The 21,131-nt window shown below is 34.9% G+C and overlaps 1 protein-coding gene across 5 annotated transcripts in view; it reads left to right on the top strand.

The window, feature by feature from the left end:
- LOC138696818 (rho GTPase-activating protein conundrum-like) overlaps window positions 1-21,131 on the top strand; it is a 275,488-nt gene that overhangs the window by 228,232 nt on the left and 26,125 nt on the right. For 2 of the 5 annotated variants that reach the window (XM_069822244.1, XM_069822247.1), the window contains 3 exons: window positions 10,295-10,473; window positions 12,809-13,053; window positions 17,341-17,510. In XM_069822244.1, the coding sequence (XP_069678345.1) occupies window positions 10,350-10,473; window positions 12,809-13,053; window positions 17,341-17,510 (539 nt within the window). In that variant the 5' untranslated portion in view covers window positions 10,295-10,349. Of the gene's footprint in view, window positions 1-8,659; window positions 8,766-10,294; window positions 10,474-12,808; window positions 13,054-17,340; window positions 17,511-21,131 lie in introns of those variants that run through there. The other 3 variants (XM_069822245.1, XM_069822249.1, XM_069822248.1) reach the window with 2 other exon arrangements.

Genomic DNA, 21,131 nt, shown 5'->3' with positions numbered 1-21,131 from the left:
TCTTAGTGTACTTTTCTTTTTAAAAGCGTGATTAGGAAGGTAAATGGATTTAAACACTTGTTATATATTACGCGATCTTTACCATCTCAAACCCAAACTGATTATTTTTCTCTCATGCCATCTGTTTACTGCCATAAAGTTTACTGCCTTACCCAGTCTTGCTATCATCAAACACTTGGCTATATTACAGTACAAACTGTGAAGGGCTTCCCCCTGAGCTGACAATAATAAAATAATTTTAGATAAGATATTTACTGTTCCTTAAGGTATTAATCATTTGATGATTAGTATGGTGACATCAGATGCAACGGGAAATTTCCACGGGCAGCCTTCTAGCCTATGGCTGCAAACAGTTCATTAGCTGGGCATCGCGAGCGCGTGCATGCCTCCGGAAAATAAATTGTTACAAATGTATGGGTGCCGATCCCATATTTATAAATGCAGTAGTTTACAGATAATACATCAGCGAACAAATCTATATTTTTTTCAGATTTTTAACTTGGCTATTTAATATAGTAATTTTGCTTTGAAAAAGAAATGATTAAAAAAATAGGCCAAATTTTAAATTTATTTGTGATAGGCCTAAAGTAATAAAAAGTATTGTATTTCGTCTTTCAAATGCGCCAAACCGCAAATCTTAATTATATGTAGACACAATGTTCCAAGGGAGTTTATGTAACAATGCGCGCATAATTTGCGTTAACTTCAAATATTCATAACTACACAAATAATCAATAATTGTGAAAATAAAAAAATACGGGTCTCCTTATTTGATGTCTGGAATTCATGAAAAAAAATTCGACCATTTCCGAGAAGGTCGTGTTTTATTGCTGTGCGATTTGACGTGGAATGACTCATATGCTCCTGTGGCATCATTTCTGTCTCTCAAAAACAGCGACATCAAGTGACAGGATTAAAATGTCGTTGCTATAATTTTATTTTCGTTCTCAACATCTTTACGGCACCTTCATTACAGATACTCTGTTTTTTCCCTACCTCCATGAAATGGAAATTACCTTCATTTTATCATCAGTATCATTATTATTACATCATTATTAGTGTATCTCCATTACGCTATAATCCCTAGAATATATTATTATTATTATTATTATTATTATTATTATTATTATTATTATTATCAATTGCCAAAGATGGGAAACAAGATCATAAAATCAAAAGAAGAATAACAATAGGAAAATCAGCAATATCAACCTTAAATAGCATTCTCTCGGACAGAAGTATTACCAAAGAAAATAAATCACAAATATTTTTAGAGCAATAATAAGAAGCATAGCAACATATGGAACAGAAACTTGGCAGTTGAAACATCAAACAATTTCTAAATTATTAACTATGGAAATGAACTTTTGGGAAAGATCGGCTTTAATACCAAAAAGAGACAAAATTAGAAACAACATAATGAAATCTAAAATGGGAGTAAAAAATTCGATACTGGATTATGTACAACATAAGCAATTGCAATGCTACGGTCATGTAAAAGGATGAGTGAAGAAAGTGTTGGAATGGTTGCCGCCCGAGAGGTTGAAGAGAGGGAGACCACTAATACTACATGGATTCATGGAATTAAAACAGCAATAAGGGAAAGAAGATTGGAGGAAGGACAATGGGTTAACAGAGAAGATTGGAGAGAATGTTTAAAATTAATTTTCAAAAACTAGAATATTGGGCACTGGAAGATATGTACACATTGTTAAAACCAGTTTTAGATAGAATATGGTTATTATTATTATTATTATTATTATTATTATTATTATTATTATTATTATTATTATTATCATCGACCTGGGGGCGCAGTCGGTAGAGTCCTGGCCTTATGTGTCCGAGGTTGCGGGTTCGATCCCGACCCAGGTCGATGGCATTTAAGTATTCTTAAATGCTTCAGGCTCATTTCAGTAGATTTACTGCCATGTACGAATAAAAGAACTGCGGACAAAATTCCGGCACACCGGCGACGCTGATATAACCTCGGCAGTTGCGAGCGTCGTTAAATAAAAAATAATTAAAAAATCAAATTACGAGTTATTATTATTATTATTATTATTATTATTATTATTATTATTAATGCTTTATTTTTTCTGGCAGAGTTAAGGCCGTGAGGCTACCTTTCCACTCAAGCAGAGGATAAAAAGGAAATGCATTATAATATAACGTTAGTACAACAGAAAGTTAAAGGTATACTTAAGACAAGATCGAAACAGAAAAATATGCATAAGCCAGAGGATTATGGAACTTAAATATTTACTTAAACTAGATGACAAATTAAATTACATGATTACTTTATAAACTAGTTACAATTGTGAATTTTAATATACATATCCTGGGACACTGTGCATTCTAAAATAAGCTGTTTCACTTTGGACTGGGAAATTTAATACCCTATGATAACTATGTGTTTAATACAAATGGAACGATGAATAAGTGATCACTTAAATTGTTTGATATACAGATCTTAACATAACGAGACTTTTACTAGACTGTTTGCTTGGGCCTGGTGATGTCATGTCGTCCCACGCAAAAGGGGGCAAAAATCTTTCGAAGGTGATTGCCTCCCCCCACCTTCTTCCAGATTGTACCGCGCCTTCGCCACATTTAACCTTGCTTGGAGCCAAAGCCGCTTCCAATACAGAGTGAGATGTGTGGTTACGACGAAACATTTAATAATGTTTGTGTGAGTATGTTATTACGTGGAAAAACACTGCTACAAAGTCAGAAAATACGAGACAATAATCTTCCAACATTTGTGATGTTTGTAGACAATGAAAAAGCGTATGACAAGGCATTACATAAACTGTGGGATGTAATAGAAGACCAAAAAATCTGGTAACGATAATGAAAACCCATATAAAGATAGAAAAATGATGTAACTTATCGTAAATAAACAATAAAACGGAATATTAAAATATTCTTCTATTATTATGCTAAATACAATCAAAATCAACAAACAGAGACAAAGAAACAGCTTGAAAGCGAATTGAGTGCGAAGGCTATACCTCACGTTTCAGACCGTTATATCCCCTATCACATTAGCCCTATATTAGGGATTACACATATGGTGTAGGGCTGGGGACGGAGCGGTTCGGTTCGGAGCAGTTACTGTGACGTCATTACTGGGTTGAACCGAGTACAGTACCGAGTACAAATTTGTTGCGGCAGATTTAAAATTTATATAGAGTCGATTTTAGAACGTACTTTGAAAGTGAAACCAAGCGTATTTTAAAAGAGTTGTAGTAAAGCGCTTTCGCTTTGCCAATTGACGAGAAAAAAAGTGCTTCTCTCCATTGCAAAATGGCAGTTGCAAAATTCATTTGCGTGATTACAGCTATTTGCGGAGTTATTTTGTATGAAAGGACTATTTAACTTTCAGTGTTGTTATATATGACAGACGAAATAAAATTGATAAAATAATTTATAATACTAACAACTAATAAATTAACATGTGATCTAAACGTTAAACGCTGCAGCTAATTAAAAAAGAAGATAGAAACGGGCTCCATGAAGCGCTGCCTAAAACACTTAAAAATAACACACAGAATTATTTACTATTACTGAAAGTGGATAAAATAATCAATAAAACGTGGAATCTTAAACTGAAGAACATAATGTTTATTTATTTTATAACATTACTAGCCTTCAATACAACCATGTTCTCTTTGGTGAAGAGTAATATTATTGATAAATTAAAGTAATTAGGTAAAATAATTCGTAGAAATAAATACAAATAAAAGTATGACTGATGAGGTAACACAAATCCAATAAACATAAATAGAAGAAAAATAAAATGTACTTCCTTTTTTAACATATTTTAATATTAATGAAACACTCTAATATGATGATAATAATAATAATAGTAATAATAATATATTATTATTATTATTATTATTTATAGTAATATGTTCAGACTGTCAATGTTCATTAGGTCCACTTGACAGGTCATATAATAGGATGAACTCTTCAATACTAGAGGCCTTTCAGCCCGCCTTGGGGATAAGGAAATAATTTGTTCTGCAGCAGAAAATATTTAAATACAGCAGTACCTATGTTGTTGTCTGCTAGAATTAAGTAAAACACGCGAACTCTGTTTGAATGTTTGAACTGACCTGTAACGGCTACGGTTAACCGAGTAACTTCGGTGCTCCGCTGCCAAGCACATAAACCGATAGAACCGAGTAACTCAACAGTTCTACTCGCTCCGTCCCCAGCTCTAATATGATGAGATGTGTCTAGTTACTTGAACCACCGCCGGGATTTACGGTCTGTCCGAATTCGTATGGCGATGAAGTGATTATTATCACCATTGTCTCACCGAGAAAGACTCTCCCACCCTTGTCCTCATACATATTGAATTCCTGTCTCTACATAAACAATATCAGCATGATAGTCTCGTTCCATATTTGAATTGTGTGTCAGTATGTATTATGTCTGCAACTGGAATTGAAATGATGTTACCTTGTCGATACAGGAATGCAGAAAATACATGTCCTGCATCTGTAAACAAGTTGTTGCGTGACTGACAGGAACACCAACGTGTGACAATAAAATACGAATTGGAAATAATACAGAATCACCCATCAAACGTGTCAGTGTGTGGCTTTGCTGATCTTCTTCTTCTTCTTTTTGTCTCCACATTATGGTTACAAGCGTTACAAATAAATTGAACAGTTTTGAAAGTTAATTTCTAATTTTATTTTATTTTATTTTAAATCCACCACCAACAGAAGCAAGCTTCCAGTTATTCCTATAGGTAATACAAAATACATAATAGGAAAAGGCAAAACAAAACACAAAGAAAGAAAGATACATAATAGATGCTAGAATATAATATTGCAGTTAATATAGTGCCAAATGTCAATATAATAATGCAATTTTTTTTTTCAAAACTAGTATAAAAACATAATACACTTACTCATAATTTGAATATCTAAGGAAATACAATTCTTTTTAATATTGTATGAAATTTTTAACTGTTAAACTGAAATCTAATTGAGAATCACAGTTTAAAGACAGAGAGTTGTATTATACATAACAAACAATGGAGAGGTCTTGAAGAAAACCGTTCGAGAAATTGGAATAACAAAAGGTTGCCCATGACGTAATTCTGTTCGTAATTAAAAAAATAGGCTACATACCACCTATATTCAAGTTAAATTAAATTTGATTGGAGAAACACGTTTAGGTTATGTGTAAATATTTTAAACACTTCTCTTGGACATGTCTAAATACGACTTCACTATCGCCGATATTTGAACTCAGGTCCGCGGTCTTTATAAGCCAGCGCTCTGCTAATCTTGTCATGTTAACCATGATTTCATCAAGGTCTTCATTTTGTGCATTATGAGGGAATATATTATTGTCTGCGTGAAGTACATAATAGAATGTGACTCTTATGTATAATGCAGTTGGATTTTATAAAGCAGAAATCTTTCTTGCAGAGCGCAAGTTCAAGTTCGCGGTGTTGTGGTTTTACATGTCCTGTATTTGCCTGTGAACTTGTCTGCGAACAATACGAGAGAAAGAAAATTATGTCTCATGTTACCAAATTCTTTGCGATTAGCAACATGTTATGAATGGAAGCTTTCTTTTCATAGACAGAGTAAATCCTTCCGTGGCTTAACACTTGACTTTGAAACCGCGTGGGTAAATCAGCCAGACTGTAAGTGATAAAATCTTGTGTCTAGGTAGAACTCTGCCTCTCTATCACCTGTGCGACTTTTTTATGTACTAGCCTCGTGATGTTCATCCAGATCTATCTGTTTTTTCTTCCCTCCAAGGATTGGATCGGCTTGACTTTTCGAGGGCCGGAACCGAGACTGATTCCTTGTCCTTAGACTTGCATTGCCCTATTGTCCGCCCTATCTTAGAGGTGGGATGTGTCAGCATTTGGAGTCACAGCTCCGAACTGTGACAGCTGCGGAAAAATCGCTCTGGTAGATAATAGCGATTTTGTCACAATTTGATTTTTGCGTTCGAATATTCTTAGCGATTGTGGGGCTCCATTTCCTGTCTGTAGGTTTCCAAGTCGTCTAGAACTAGTCAGTATATATTGAATATATACTGACTGTCTACAACTCAATATCATTGCCATCTACTCATCTCTGAACAAATCACTAGAAATATGTCGGTACCCATGTTTCTGATCACGAGTCGACAGATGTTTGTTAATCGTTCTTCTGAGAATTGAGTTTATATGCCGGTGCCATGTCTTATATCAACAATAGTGTTCAGTGAGACGTATATACTGAGCTGTTATCATGATGTGTTGGCACGTATACCAAGAATGTTTACGAATGATTTAAGTGTATCAAAGAGTTATCGACGTTATTGGAACGAAAATTAATTAGATCCGAGCTACTCGTATGTTGTCCTTCAAGTTGGAGCTGTCACATATACGTATATCAGTCGCCATCACTATGAGTCACATATCGGGCAGAGCTAAGATTTTTTAACTGTAGTCAGTCGGAACCAGTGACAAACCTATCACAGTAACAAAATCACAGGTCTTCAGATCACATCCCACCACTACCCTACAGGCTTATATGCAAGGTTTAAGGTAGAAAATAAACAATTGTCGCAAAAATGCACAAATGAAAAATATGTTCGTGCAAATTGCGAAAATCTTGTTCAGTATTCTAAATAATTGTACAGAAAGATAAAGTTAATAAGGTATGCAGAAACAAAAAGTTACGTAATTTGTTTCTTGGAGTTTTATTACTTGCAATCCATCTTACCACACTCTAGATATAGTCTACTTATGCAGGGACATCATTTTATTTTTACTAACATTTTTAATGTTAACCTGTCTATACCTTTAGAGAACCGGAAACACCGCTTGCTCCCCCCTCCAAGACTGGAGTTCGATGATACTGGCGTAAAACACAAATCACTCTACTAGGTATAGGATGGAAGAAAAGTAGTTCATCCATTTACGTAAACTAGGAAATATCGCGATTTTGAGTTTGATAATTTTCATTAGGTTTTTCTTTAATCAAAGTACAATACTGTATTAAGAATAAGTGTTTTTACTCACGAAGTGAGTTATCCATGCGAACGTATTCATTATGCAGTGTATATTATACTGTCTACAGCATATTAGCGTACAATATAGAGAAAGAAGTTAAATTGAAAAATAATCATAATATGAATATTTAAACACAATTTTGAAAATGGTGGCCGTTCATTTCGATACAGGCTTCAGTTCTTTTGTGCATATTATCGCACTATAGACTATTGCATCTAATTCCAAGTGCCAGTTTCGTCCTTCGTACTAGTAACTCATGTTGAAATAATTCTGTACCTACTCTACGTACTGTGAATTCAATCTTCACTTCTGCCCGACCCGAAAATATAAAATTACTCAGACATGCTATCTACTGTCCGTCCAAGTGGTTATGCCGCAGGATTGTAGAAAGAGAAGAAATCACGTGACAGTTAATTACTTAACGAGGCCCTTTTATTTAAGTTAAATTAAACAGCCGTATAATATTACGTAAACGTCCAATTCCTAAGAGAAATTAATGTTTTCAGAAAAGAGCTAAGACAGCTCAGCTTTTACAGAGGGGCGAGCAGAAGCAGGTGGGGGAAATCGGGATGCGAAGTAGGCAAACGGACAGTACCTGTGCGAAAATATGATTCAATATTGAAAGCTCTTTCGTCACTGGAAAACGCGAACATATTTCTGGAACGTACTATACTCAGTAACTCAGTACTGCTTACTATCTGCGGTCTTGGTTCTGTGTGGAGTTGGAACTTCCTTAGTAGAAGGGGTGGGAGTGAAGTACATTCAAAAACTCAGGTACAATAAAAATTGAAGTAAAAATAAAATGATGTCCCTGTATAAGTAAATCATTAGACGTAGGTATGTATGTTTAGAATCAATTACTGCTGAATTTACATCACATTAAAATATGTTATTTTATGGGCACTCTATAAACATTGAAATTCTTTACGAGTAGGCCTTCTTCATTGACATGCATTTCTGTTGTCATGGCGGGTGTTCAAGAGCAGTTGTGGTTAACATAATATTGGAGAATAGTATAGTTTGTATTTTGCAGTATATCGAAGTCTACTGTGGATTGATACACCGCAGTTCACATTTGTTGAACATTCGATTTTTTCCTATACGTCCTTTGTCTATAAAAGAAGATAATCGTAAATTTGAATATTCTTGTCGTCTATGTTTGGAAAGTTATGCCAAAATCTGCTAACCTCTCTATTCAGAAGTATTGTTATTCATAAACTTATAAATACAGTAGACTACAAAATCATAGTAGAGGAGATAATGAAAATCAAATTGTTTCTTAAAAACACAAGTGTATATTTGAGGTGATGAAAATCAGTCGAAACGAAGGATCGTTCTCTTCAAAATGAACTGGTATATGAACTTCTTAATAAACATAACGCCATTTCGCCACACTTCCAGCAATGTTTATTATCACTGTCTCGTGATGCTTGAATCACAACGTTCCATGTTTAGCCTTTATGATATCAGCAGACAATGTTCTCAATTTCTTATTGTCTTACCTTTGGTAAATAGTTCGTAGTGTTTTCCAAGATTTGTCATCAGGTGAGAACCATATCATTAGATTTGAAAGGAGGCCATGAGCAGCTTCTATCTCAAGAGCAGATAAGATATCAATCGTAAGTCCACGTTAGTTTACCTCAGTCATAGGGGAAACGCGCTAGGAGGTATATGATATCATAACTACTGCATATGCATCTATAGGTGGATACAATGTTGTCACAATGTTGTAAGTAAAAGCACCTTCTCGGATATCTTCATGTACAATTAATCTATTATTATTTTCCTTCAGCTTTCACAGTACTTTCATAATTACTGTTTGGAGTTCGGTCCTTTTGCTTTTGGCTTTTGATATAGAAATAGGTCTTCCTCTTCCTCACTAGATTTGGAAGAGTACATTAACTGTCACATATAAAAGCAAACCCCTCCCTTGTTGTCCTTTACTCCCCTTGTTCTTATGTTTCCATTGTTCTCCTTTTATTCCCCTTGTTCTCTTTATATTACCCTTGCTCTTTTTGTGTTCCCCTTGTATTTCCTTTGTTCTCTTTGTATTTCCTTTGTTCTCTTTGTATTCCCTTTGTCTTTCTCTTGTCTTCCCCTTGTTATGCTTGTTTTCATTCATTCATTCATTTATTTTATTCCATAGATCTTACATGAGCAATGAAGCTTTAAGATGTGGAACAAGTCAACATTTTATAATATTACAATTACAATTTTTACAAATTTTTATAGTTTTACAATTTAGTAATTTTCTACAATTTTTACAATTTTGTGCAATTTTTTACATTTTTTTTTTTTTTTTTTGCGAGATGTAGTGAGATGAGATGAGGTCCGAGGATTCGCCAAAATATTACCCGACATTTGCTTTTCGTGGGGGAAACCTCGGAAAAACCCAACCAGGTAATCAAATCAAAGGGGGGGGTAATCAAATCAAAGGGGTTGATGCCAAGGACTCGCCATAGACCATCCGGCTTCAGTCCCACGGCTGGGGAAAACCTCGGAAGAAACCAAAGACCAAAGGGGGATCCAACCCAAGCCCGAACGCAGCTCCGGATCAGCAGCCCAGCGAGTCTGCCGACTGAGCTACATCGATGGCTCTACTAAAAGCATAAAATACATAGCCAATCAGATTATTAAATTCACAAACGCAAACGATTATTCATAAGTTGAGCTATATGTATAATACAAAACAAGTTAATTAAATTTAAGGCATAAGCAATTCAACCAGTTGTGATATACAGAAATTGATAATACATATCATGCAAACTACTTCAAATTACAAACACAAACAATTTATCAGTAGAGCTATATAGATTACTCCCCTTGTTTCCCCTTGTATTCCCTTTACTCACCCCTTGTATTCCTCTTCTTTTCCCTTGTATTCTCCTTGCTTTCCTTTTATACCCTTTGTTCTCCTTGTATTCCCCTGTCGCCTCTTACATTCCCCTTACTCTCCCTTGTACCCTTTTGATCCCCGAGTGTCTCGATTTGCGCCAGAGAATCACATGGTGGTGTGCTTGTCGCCTATTTTTCTTTGTTTTTACATGCTTATTAATTAACAAGCAAAAACATTCGATTTATATTCTTCCCAACCTCAATTATAGGGACGCACATATCTGAAATGAAGCGTGTAAATTTCAGAATGTTTTGACGTAATGAGATAACAGAGAGTCCCTTTCCCCTCGTAAACTTTACTCGCATGACGTCACGTGAAGTCACGTGCTGTATCTGAAGTATCGTTTATCTTATCTGTTGCAGCAGTTCATCGTAAGAGTTGCAGGAACAACATCTGTGTATCCTAAATGCTCGAAAGATGGAAACGGACGTGGGACAAGATTTTGAAGATTACTGGAATGAAATCAGAATCCAGCAAGAGACAAAACTTTTGGATGACATCCTAGACGAACTCGATGACTACGGGCCTCGAAATTTCGACGGTAAGGTTTATTATTTTGTCGTTTTATCTGTGTTGAGTTGGAAGTTAACTGTACGTTGCATAATTCGAGGCCTACGGGTTTGGTCGAAGGCCCAATGGTAAATTAAGAGGTGGTTCTGAGGAGATTTTCTCCCCAGAGTAAGTAAATTAATTTCTCCCCGAAGGTATTTACAGTGAACTGTGCTATACAAGAAGAAAATGTGTTATTTATATGGGTCGGTACTATTCATACATTACGTTGCCTGCTGTAACATAATACAGTTGAACTTGGCTATTTATTTATTTAGCTAATAATTGTAACAAAATATATATACAGAAAAACTTCAGCTCACCCCTGAAAGAGTATAACTCGTGCTCAGGGGCGGATTCCTGAATTGAAATTAAGTAGTATATAATACAATTTGTTTTATGTCTACTACGCAATAAGAATATATAAATTTAAATTTACAATTTTTTCAATTTTTATAAAATCCATACATAACTTTTTAAATTTACTATTAGAATTGACAAGATTAGGATATTTAAATATAAATTTGTTATATATTCTTGGGCCTAAATTACTATTATGATTAAATACTGTAGCATTGTTGCATTTTGGTTCAAACAATCTTAAAGAATTCTGCCTTTTTTTTTCATAATTATGAGAAAACAATTCAAAATTATTTCGATTTTTATGTATGAATTTTATTAATACAATATATTAAATTTGTCTTATTTTAAGAACATTAAAGTCTAAAAACAATTTTTGAGATGGAAAATCAATAGGTTCATGAAGACATTTTTAAGTTCCCCCCCCCCCCCATGCATACGTCCCTGCTTGGAAACAGCAACCTAACGACTTTGCACTTTGTAGAAAACTACAGGCGTGTCGAATATTGTCTGCTTAAGTCAGGGATGAGACGATATTAGCTCCCAATCATGGTATAAGAGCTCGACCTTGATCACGAGCGCATAGCGCATTCACTGTAACGTAAACAACAGGGATGCACATGCACATGCAGCGAATAAAGGCAGCAATTATTACAATAACTTGCGTTACTAAATTTTTGGCTATGTAATAGGGCTAATTATTCAGTTATTTAATATACATGTACATATATAAACAAATCAAAAGGGGAAGGGTTTTTAGGAACAAAAATAGAAATAGGAAAAGTTAATTGTTTGTAAACCGTTTTCTTGTTAAAAGCAATTATGTATTATGTAAATACTTCACTTCATTGGTTAGGAGAAACTAATAGGGTCTACCTGCTCGACGTGTGTGATCTCTAAGTACTTTTGAGTATTTGTTGAAAAAATAATAATGGAAATATTGATTGAAATAGAATATATTGATTGTGTGATTGTGAAAATGTAGTCCTTACTCTCTAGTCGTGATTATGTAATGAGTTTTTCTTAGAGCGATTTGTGAGATGCATGTAACACAAAAAAACAAATTGATTAAATTAAGATATTGAGAGCCGTCGTAATTTTTGGGGTCAATCATTTAAGGGGATATGTATGACTTTTAAAACTTCCACAATCTCGGCCAAAATGTGTGAAATTTAAACTATATAAACAGATCTATAATAATATAATCTGTACAAATTTTGGTGCAATTAGGTCTAATAGTTTTGAAATTATATTTTTAAGTATATTTTATATTGACGTTACTAAAAAAGCTCCTTGCATCAAAGTTTTCAAAATGTTTAGTTCATATTTGCTAAAAATCCTTAAAATAGTTATTGGCATAAAAGTGAATTAGCATTTTGAGTTTAGTAATAGTATAAGTTAAAGTGCAATCAAAGATAAAATATTATTTCTAAATTAAAGAAACACGTAGTCTAATAAAAGTAAATATCCAGAAACAAGCAACAAATAAAACATCAATAATACATTTAAAATAAAGAAATAAAAGGAATCTAGATACTATCTGCTGACCCAAATGTAAATTAATTTACCTTCGATGTCAATTCCGAAATGAATTTATTTCTCTCTTCTCCTGAATAATGCCTATATTTGTTTCATGTTGCGTCTCATAATGCCGTTTTATGTTGCTTTTTTTGCTAATGATATTTTTTTTTTACACAACAAACACTGGACTTCATCACCATGTTCGAAGCATAAATATTGTATCTTCCACTCTTCTTTGAAAGCTTAAGCGCTTCCGTTCCGTCATGATGCGCTGTGTTCTGAGATCTGTACATCCTTTAGCAATGTTTACAGGTAAAAGAGCTCCGCGCGCGCGCAGAGGGCATAAAATAGCTCTCGCCCGCAAATATTAGTCACCATCGCAAGACTGGCTTAGGTATTTAAAATATTTTAAAAGTGCTGTACGGTAAAGTGTGGCTTGTTTGCAGATGGTGAGCCGGAAGCGGAGTGGCTACGCTTGGCGGGTTTGCCGCAGCTGACGGCGCCGTATGAGCAGGGCCGGGAGGTCTCCGACAGTGAGCTGGACCCCGCGCTGAGGTCTCTGCCAGCTCACCAAGCCGAGGCCGTCCGACGTCGCGTCAGGACCCTCAACTTCACAGTGCGCCAGAAGGGACGTCAGCAGCGCTCGCGACCACGAAAACCCGATATACGGGACGTCTTCCGGGACGTTGAGGTACATATCAGTCTCCTACAGAATTGAGAAGTTACGCGTAAAGAAGTAATTTCTAAATTACGCTTTAATTGTGTAATTTATATCATAAATGAAAAAAAAAAAAATGTGATACATCAAATAAATAAAGCGTTGAATTGTTCGAGTTCCCAACTACCAGCACGGATTGCTTTCTGTAATTCATTCGAGCTCTTCATATTAAGTTTTCGTTTCTTTATTTGTAACTATACGGCAACACACACACTGTTTCCGCTTGCTCGCCGCGTCGATACAGATCCCAGAGTTCACTTTTCATCAAAGAATGCCGACTATATTCAACAGGTGCATTTTGCCATTGTTTCCCACGGTTCCATACTTTCTCGTTGTACATTTTTTTGCGTTTTGCAACTATTTAGTTTTTTATCATGTTACGAATAAGATTCTATTTTCTTGAACTGTAAACGCGTCCAACTTTTGTTTCTTATAAGCTAAATGTGAATGTCACGAAGATGATACATATTTTCTCGTACATTTTTTGCGTTTCGCAACAAATAAGTTTTTTATCATTTTTATCATGTTACGAATAAGATTCAATTTTCTTGAACTGTAAACGCGTCCAACTCTTGTGTCTTATAAGCTAAATGTGAATGTCACGAAGATGATACATACTTTCTCGTACATTTTTTGCGTTTCGCAACTATTTAGTTTTTTATCATGTTACGAATAAGATTCTATTTTCTTGAACTGTAAACGCGTCCAACTTTTGTTTCTTATAAGCTAAATGTGAATGTCACGAAGATGATACATATTTTCTCGTACATTTTTTACGTTTCGCAACAAATAAGTTTTTTATCATGTTACGAATAAGATTCAATTTTCTTGAACTGTAAACGCGTCCAACTCTTGTGTCTTATAAGCTAAATGTGAATGTCACGAAGATGATACATACTTTCTCGTACATTTTTTGCGTTTCGCAACAATTAAGTTTTTTTTATCATGTTACGAATAAGATTCTATTTTCTTGAACTGTAAACGAGTCCAACTCCTTGTTTCTTATAAGCTAAATGTGAATGTCACGAAGATGATACATACTTTCTCGCTGTACATTTTTTGCGTTTCGCAACAAATAAGTTTTTTTATCATGTTACGAATAAGATTCTATTTTCTTGAACTGTAAACGCGTCCAACTCTTGTTTCTTATAAGCTAAATGTGAATGTCACGAAGATGATACATACTTTCTCGTTGTACATTTTTTGCGTTTCGCAACAAATAAGTTTTTTTATCATGTTACGAATAAGATTCTATTTTCTTGAACTGTAAACGCGTCCAACTCTTGTTTCTTATAAGCTAAATGTGAATGTCACGAAGATGATACATACTTTCTCGTACATTTTTTGCGTTTCGCAACAAATAAGTTTTTTTATCATGTTACGAATAAGATTCTATTTTCTAGAACTGTAAACGCGTCCAACTCTTGTTTCTTATAAGCTAAATGTGAATGTCACGAAGATGATACATACTTTCTCGTACAATTTTTGCGTTTCGCAACAAATAAGTTTTTTTTTTTATCATGTTACGAATAAGATTCAATTTTCTTGAACTGTAAACGCGTCCAACTCTTGTGTCTTATAAGCTAAATGTGAATGTCACGAAGATGATACATACTTGCTCGTACATTTTTTGCGTTTCGCAACAAATAAGTTTTTTATCATGTTACGAATAAGATTCAATTTTCTTGAACTGTAAACGCGTCCAACTCTTGTGTCTTATAAGCTAAATGTGAATGTCACGAAGATGATACATACTTTCTCATACATTTTTTGCGTTTCGCAACAATTAAGTTTTTTATCATGTTACGAATAAGATTGTATTTTCTTGAACTGTAAACGCGTCCAACTCTTGTGTCTTATAAGCTAAATGTGAATGTCACGAAGATGATACATACTTTCTCGTTGTACATTTTTTGCACTTCGCAACAATTAAGTTTTTTTATCATGTTATGAATAAGATTCTATTTTCTTGAACTGTAAACGCGTCCAACTCTTGTTTCTTATAAGCTAAATGTGAATGTCACGAAGATGATACATACTTTCTCGTACATTTTTTGCGTTTCGCAACTATTAAGTTTTTTATCATGTTACGAATAAGATTCTATTTTCTTGAACTGTAAACGCGTCCAACTCTTGTTTCTTATAAGCTAAATGTGAATGTCACGAAGATGATACATGCTTTCTCGTACATTTTTTGCGTTTCGCAACAATTAAGTTTTTTTTTATCATGTTACGAATAAGATTGTATTTTCTTGAACTGTAAACGCGTCCAACTCTTGTGTCTTATAAGCTAAATGTGAATGTCACGAAGATGATACATACTTTCTCGTACATTTTTTGCGTTTCGCAACAAATAAGTTTTTTATCATGTTACGAATAAGATTCTATTTTCTAGAACTGTAAACGCGTCCAACTCTTGTTTCTTATAAGCTAAATGTGAATGTCACGAAGATGATACATACTTTCTCGTACAATTTTTGCGTTTCGCAACAAATAAGTTTTTTTTATCATGTTACGAATAAGATTCAATTTTCTTGAACTGTAAACGCGTCCAACTCTTGTGTCTTATAAGCTAAATGTGAATGTCACGAAGATGATACATACTTTCTCGTACATTTTTTGCGTTTCGCAACAAATAAGTTTTTTATCATGTTACGAATAAGATTCAATTTTCTTGAACTGTAAACGCGTCCAACTCTTGTGTCTTATAAGCTAAATGTGAATGTCACGAAGATGATACATACTTTCTCGTACATTTTTTGCGTTTCGCAACAATTAAGTTTTTTATCATGTTACGAATAAGATTGTATTTTCTTGAACTGTAAACGCGTCCAACTCTTGTGTCTTATAAGCTAAATGTGAATGTCACGAAGATGATACATACTTTCTCGTTGTACATTTTTTGCGCTTCGCAACAATTAAGTTTTTTTATCATGTTATGAATAAGATTCTATTTTCTTGAACTGTAAACGCGTCCAACTCTTGTGTCTTATAAGCTAAATGTGAATGTCACGAAGATGATACATACTTTCTCGTTGTGCATTTTTTGCGTTTCGCAACAATTAAGTTTTGTTATCATGTTACGAATAAGATTCCTGTTTATAGTACATTTTCTTGAACTATAACTCTAGTTTCTTATAAGCTAAATGTGAATGTCACGAAGATGATACAGTGAAACCTCTCATTTACGGACATCGAAGGGATGTAACAATCTGTCCGCATCTGGGAGGTGTCCTTTATTGGGAGGGAAACTCCCCATTCTAACAATAAATTTATAATATGCATTATGTATCCCTTCACTCTTTAAATGAAATGTATTACTGTAATTTAATTCTAAAAACAGTCTACTCTACAACAGTAAATTCTTTGCAACTTTGAACTATAGTAGATAAGACCGAAAAAGGAAAATATAGTACTGTACCATGCAATTTTATTCTAGGTCTACAGTTATGCAGTACTATAATTTACAGTTTTCAAATCAACTTTTACGTTCAGATGCCATGTCTCTCGAAACAGTACAACTGATTGAAGAGAATAATTCTATTAATTCTATCATGTGTTGAATACAATTTCACGATCGCGGAAACCTTGGCTCCATTAGACAGGTTAAATTTTATGATTTTGTTTATCCACCCACTTCCAGCTAACAAGGGGTAGCCGGATGGACTAGTGGTAGCCTACGAGGCTCTTATTGTCTTCTTTCATGTTAAAGAATTTCTGTACAGTTCTCAAAACTAAATTTTTTATTTTTGTAATACAATAGGTCTTGAAACCCAAGTCAGAAGGTAAAGCAAGCTTTAGGACTGTGAAACAACTGTCCGTGTCCTTGTCTGAGAGTGTCCGTAAACGAGAGTTAAATTTATTATTATTTCTATATTATTTCAGTTGGGACATAAAAATCTGTCCGTATATGAGAAGTGTCTGTAAGGAGAGGTTTCACTGTACATACTTTCTCATTGTAAACATTTTTTTTGCGTTTCGCAACAATTAAATTTTGCCGGTGTCTAGTTATTATTATTATTTTATTATTATTATTATTATTATTATTATTATTATTATTATTATTATTATTATTATTATTATTATTATTTATAGAATAAATGCAGACTATTGATAAGATTTTCATTATGGGTCGGTGTATTTTGATTGCATGTAAAACAATAAAAACATTTCCAACTGATTTTCAATTCATGTCGCAGTAAACTTGATTAATTGCATGCTAACGTGTATATTATATTATAAATTTATAACACATTTCAGAATTCCAGCACTGGTACGAGGTCCCGTAGTGCCACTCCAGATTCCTTGGATTCAGATCAGCCAGGTTCTGAAGATGTGGGACCTCCCAGTCCCCCGTTACCGTGGTGCATTCCCAGAACTGCTGGGCCTCAAGAGTGGGGTGGCAATGCTGGCTCTCCAACCGCAAGCTTGTAAGACAATATGTTGAATTAAACTTTATTCCAAGTTGCATCTGCTTCTGTTTCTATCAGTAGTACAGCTACAGTACTATGAGGCGTATTCTTAAAGTAAGTTTTCAGTTATAGCCGTCGCATCGCTACAGTCGTTATTTTGCGCTTGCGTGTTTTCTTCTTCAGTCCTCAGGCAAACTGTGCAGGCAGTTTCAGGTTACGAGACTTGGGTGCAGTAGCGGCTAGTGGTCAAAATAATGAGTGTGCTACAATCTCTATATCGGCCTACTGTATACACTTATATGTATTTATCTTAATTTGAGACTCTCCTAGTGACGAATTACCCTGGTGTTAAACGTTAAACCCTCCATCTTGGACATTATACTCTTTTCTATTGACAGTATTGTAAGAACAGTGAGGCGATCCTGAGACATAGTGTTCCTTAAAAACTTGCGTTTCAAGCAAGAAAAACATCTTTCTGGCTCAGCAGTGGTCATTGGTGTTGTACCAAAAATATTTAACAACTTCGTTACTTCACAGAATGGATCCTGTGAATTGTTGGAGGCTATGTATTGTAACAATTAAACAGCTCCATCTATATTTCGGAAGTCGAGTCTTCCATATAGAACCCCAAGTTGTGTCTTTAACATTCTTTTGTTCAGTACAGTATAGCTGTTGACAGCAACTTCAAGTTCGCGTTCAGGAAAATTATGCAAAAAATTGTCAAAAAATTTGCTGTTTAATAATTTTGTTGCGTTTAGGTAGCTTAAAGACTGGAAACGATGAGCAGTTTCCTGAATTATACGGTCACATACTTCCTTGGCTTCAATTTTCGGGTTCCATTTTCCATTGCTTGCTGACTGATTCAGGAAGAATCTCAAAAAACTGGTAGATGGCAGCAGCAGTCGGACACTTGAATCACCAAATACATTGTACATAGTTCCGAGTTCTTCCACAAACAAGCATTCTTTCGTTACGCTTTACTTTTGCAATCTCCAAACTGTGTTGTGCTGAAGCTGACTACAGCACTTCCCCGCGTAAAAATAGCCAATCAGAGCAGTGATTTCAGCTTCGCACATGCGCAATAATTATCTACATTCTCATGTAAAGTTCTGAGTAGCACAACGTACCCCCTGAGGCACCAAAGAACGAAGAGCGAAGACTAAACACTTTATAACGCGTCATGAACATAACCACGGGAAATTGTCAAATGACAGATTAAATACTGTGGTGTTGAAAATACATTATTTAAGCAAAAATTATCATTGTACTATAGCACATAAGGACGGGCCGCCCCTGCTTGGGTGTCTCACATGACACCTGAATCGAAGCAGCAGTCCATGGAATGGAGGCATATTGCATCGCCAAGGAAAAAGAAATTCAAACAAACCATGTCAACACACAAGATCATGTGCACTGTTTTTTGGGACAGAAAAAGAGTCCTACTCATTGAATTCTTGCCTCGGGGTGAAACCACTAATAGAGAAACCTATTGTTAGACCTTGAAGAAGTTCCGTCGCGCAATTCAGAATAAGAGACGTGGGATGCTGACCGACGGAATTGTGTTGCTTCATGACAACGCTCGGCCACACACAGCTCGTGACACCCAAAATCTCATCTCGAAATTTGGCTGGGAACAAATTGACCATCCCCCCTACATCCCGGATTTGGCTTCGAGTGGCTTTCATCTCTTCCTGCACCTCAAGAAGTTCCTCAGTGGTCAACGTGTTTTGATGGTGACGAAGTGAAAACAGCAGTGCAGGAGTGGTTCGCATCGCAGGCGGGCGAATTCTACAATGAGGGGATAGAAAGACTTGTGCCACGACTCGATAAATGCCTCAATAATGGTGGAGATTATGGTGAGAAGTGATTGAAGTGTGAGGAATACAATGCAACAAAAATGGTTTGTAAATATCTTCCCGTTTACTTACTACACCCTTTTGGAACTTACTTTAAGAACACGCCTCGTACTAATACAGAGTGGGCGAAAAGTCCTTATACCCCAGTCATCTATATAGATTTCAAATGATTTGATTTGCTTATTACTGATCCAAAACATCCACATGTTCTCTTCCATGATCTCTGCATAGACAGATGCTTCTCCAGGGCTATTTGATAATTTTCCATAGCATTTCTGGCGAGACAGTCGTGAAGACATTGCTCACAGCATTCTTCAACTCAGCGTTTGAAACTTAGCTGCTTTTACGGACATCCTAATTTATGATTCGTCAAAGAACATTGTTTGGCGTGGTGAGATTTGGGCTTCGCGGTGATCATGTCAAAAGTGAAGGAAAGTTCTCAGATCCCCGATGAATCCACCTATCTGCGAAAAGCTCTTTAAAACGCATTTTCACACTCCTGGCGAAATGAGCTGGTCTTGTTGAAGCCACACAATGTCAGATATGTCTTTCCTTTAGAATTCAGGAAACAATCATTTGTTAATGATATGAAGGTAAATCGTCTGATTCACTGGCCATCGAAAACATTCGGTACAGGCAGTCGATCTGTTACCCCCACCCAAATCATGTCAAATTCAAATTCAAATTCAAATTTATTCACAATTTACATTTGAAAATGGTACATTTGAATAGATACCCGAAATGAGCATATGCTCGTGCTCGGGTACAGGCCAGTAGAGTCTACATAAATTTTACAGACATCAATAATAATATTGATGATAGAAATAATAATAATAATAATAATAATAATAATATAATAATAATAATAATAATAGAATAACTGTGACGGAGACAATACAAAGATAGTAATACAAATTAATTAATTTATTTATTTATTTTATTTATTTATTTACTTATATTTAATGTGCTGTACAACAGCCAGAGGCCATAATAATAATAATAATAATAATAATAATAATAATAATAAAACAAAAATAATAACGATAAACTAAATACCAAGACTGATAAAATAAAATATAAAACCACTTAGCGAAAGTTAACACAACTTATATAAGCATATAATAGCCAGAAAAAAAAAAAAAATAACAAACTCGAAAATCGACAAAAAAGTTCGTTGTATCACAGACGACAGCAACCGCCGTATTGACATTGTGTTATGCATTATTGGTAGGAGGGGAGAGCCGAAGGTCTACATCCTGACGTTCTCTTCGAATAATCTTCTCATACAATCATGGGAAGTTAATGCTGAAAAACAAAGTGTCTATGAGTCAAACTGTTCCTTATTACTAGGATAAATACAAATAATACTGAAATATATTAATCAAATTTCAGTTATAGATCTCCCCTTTGGTGCAAGAAGTATCATTTCAAAATATTGTATGAATGGCAGGGAAAATATAAATTTTAAGAACTCACTAGTGACAGAGATAGAAATGTGAGGTGGATTTTATTAAAATTCTTGATAGAGGTGTGGATTCTCTTTGAACAGAAAAGGAAAGTTTGCAGGTCTTTATAACTTCGACGACTGCTACAGTAATTGGAAAAAAATAACTTTCCTTTTACCTTCTCTCTTTTGAGAACTGGCGAAGAAGCAAGTTACATGCGTCTTTGCGCCGTTTTAAATCCACATCTGATAGCTCACTGTGACACCACAAATGCCAAGGAAAATGAGCAAACGGATCTGGAAATTTATCTGTCTGTGCAAAGATCATGGAGGAGTACA

Source organism: Periplaneta americana, chromosome 3 (assembly GCF_040183065.1).
Source record: "Periplaneta americana isolate PAMFEO1 chromosome 3, P.americana_PAMFEO1_priV1, whole genome shotgun sequence".
Lineage (NCBI taxonomy): Eukaryota > Metazoa > Arthropoda > Insecta > Blattodea > Blattidae > Periplaneta > Periplaneta americana.
The sequence above is the reverse complement of the archived record's forward strand: the minus strand, read 5'-3'. Positions and strand labels throughout refer to the sequence as shown.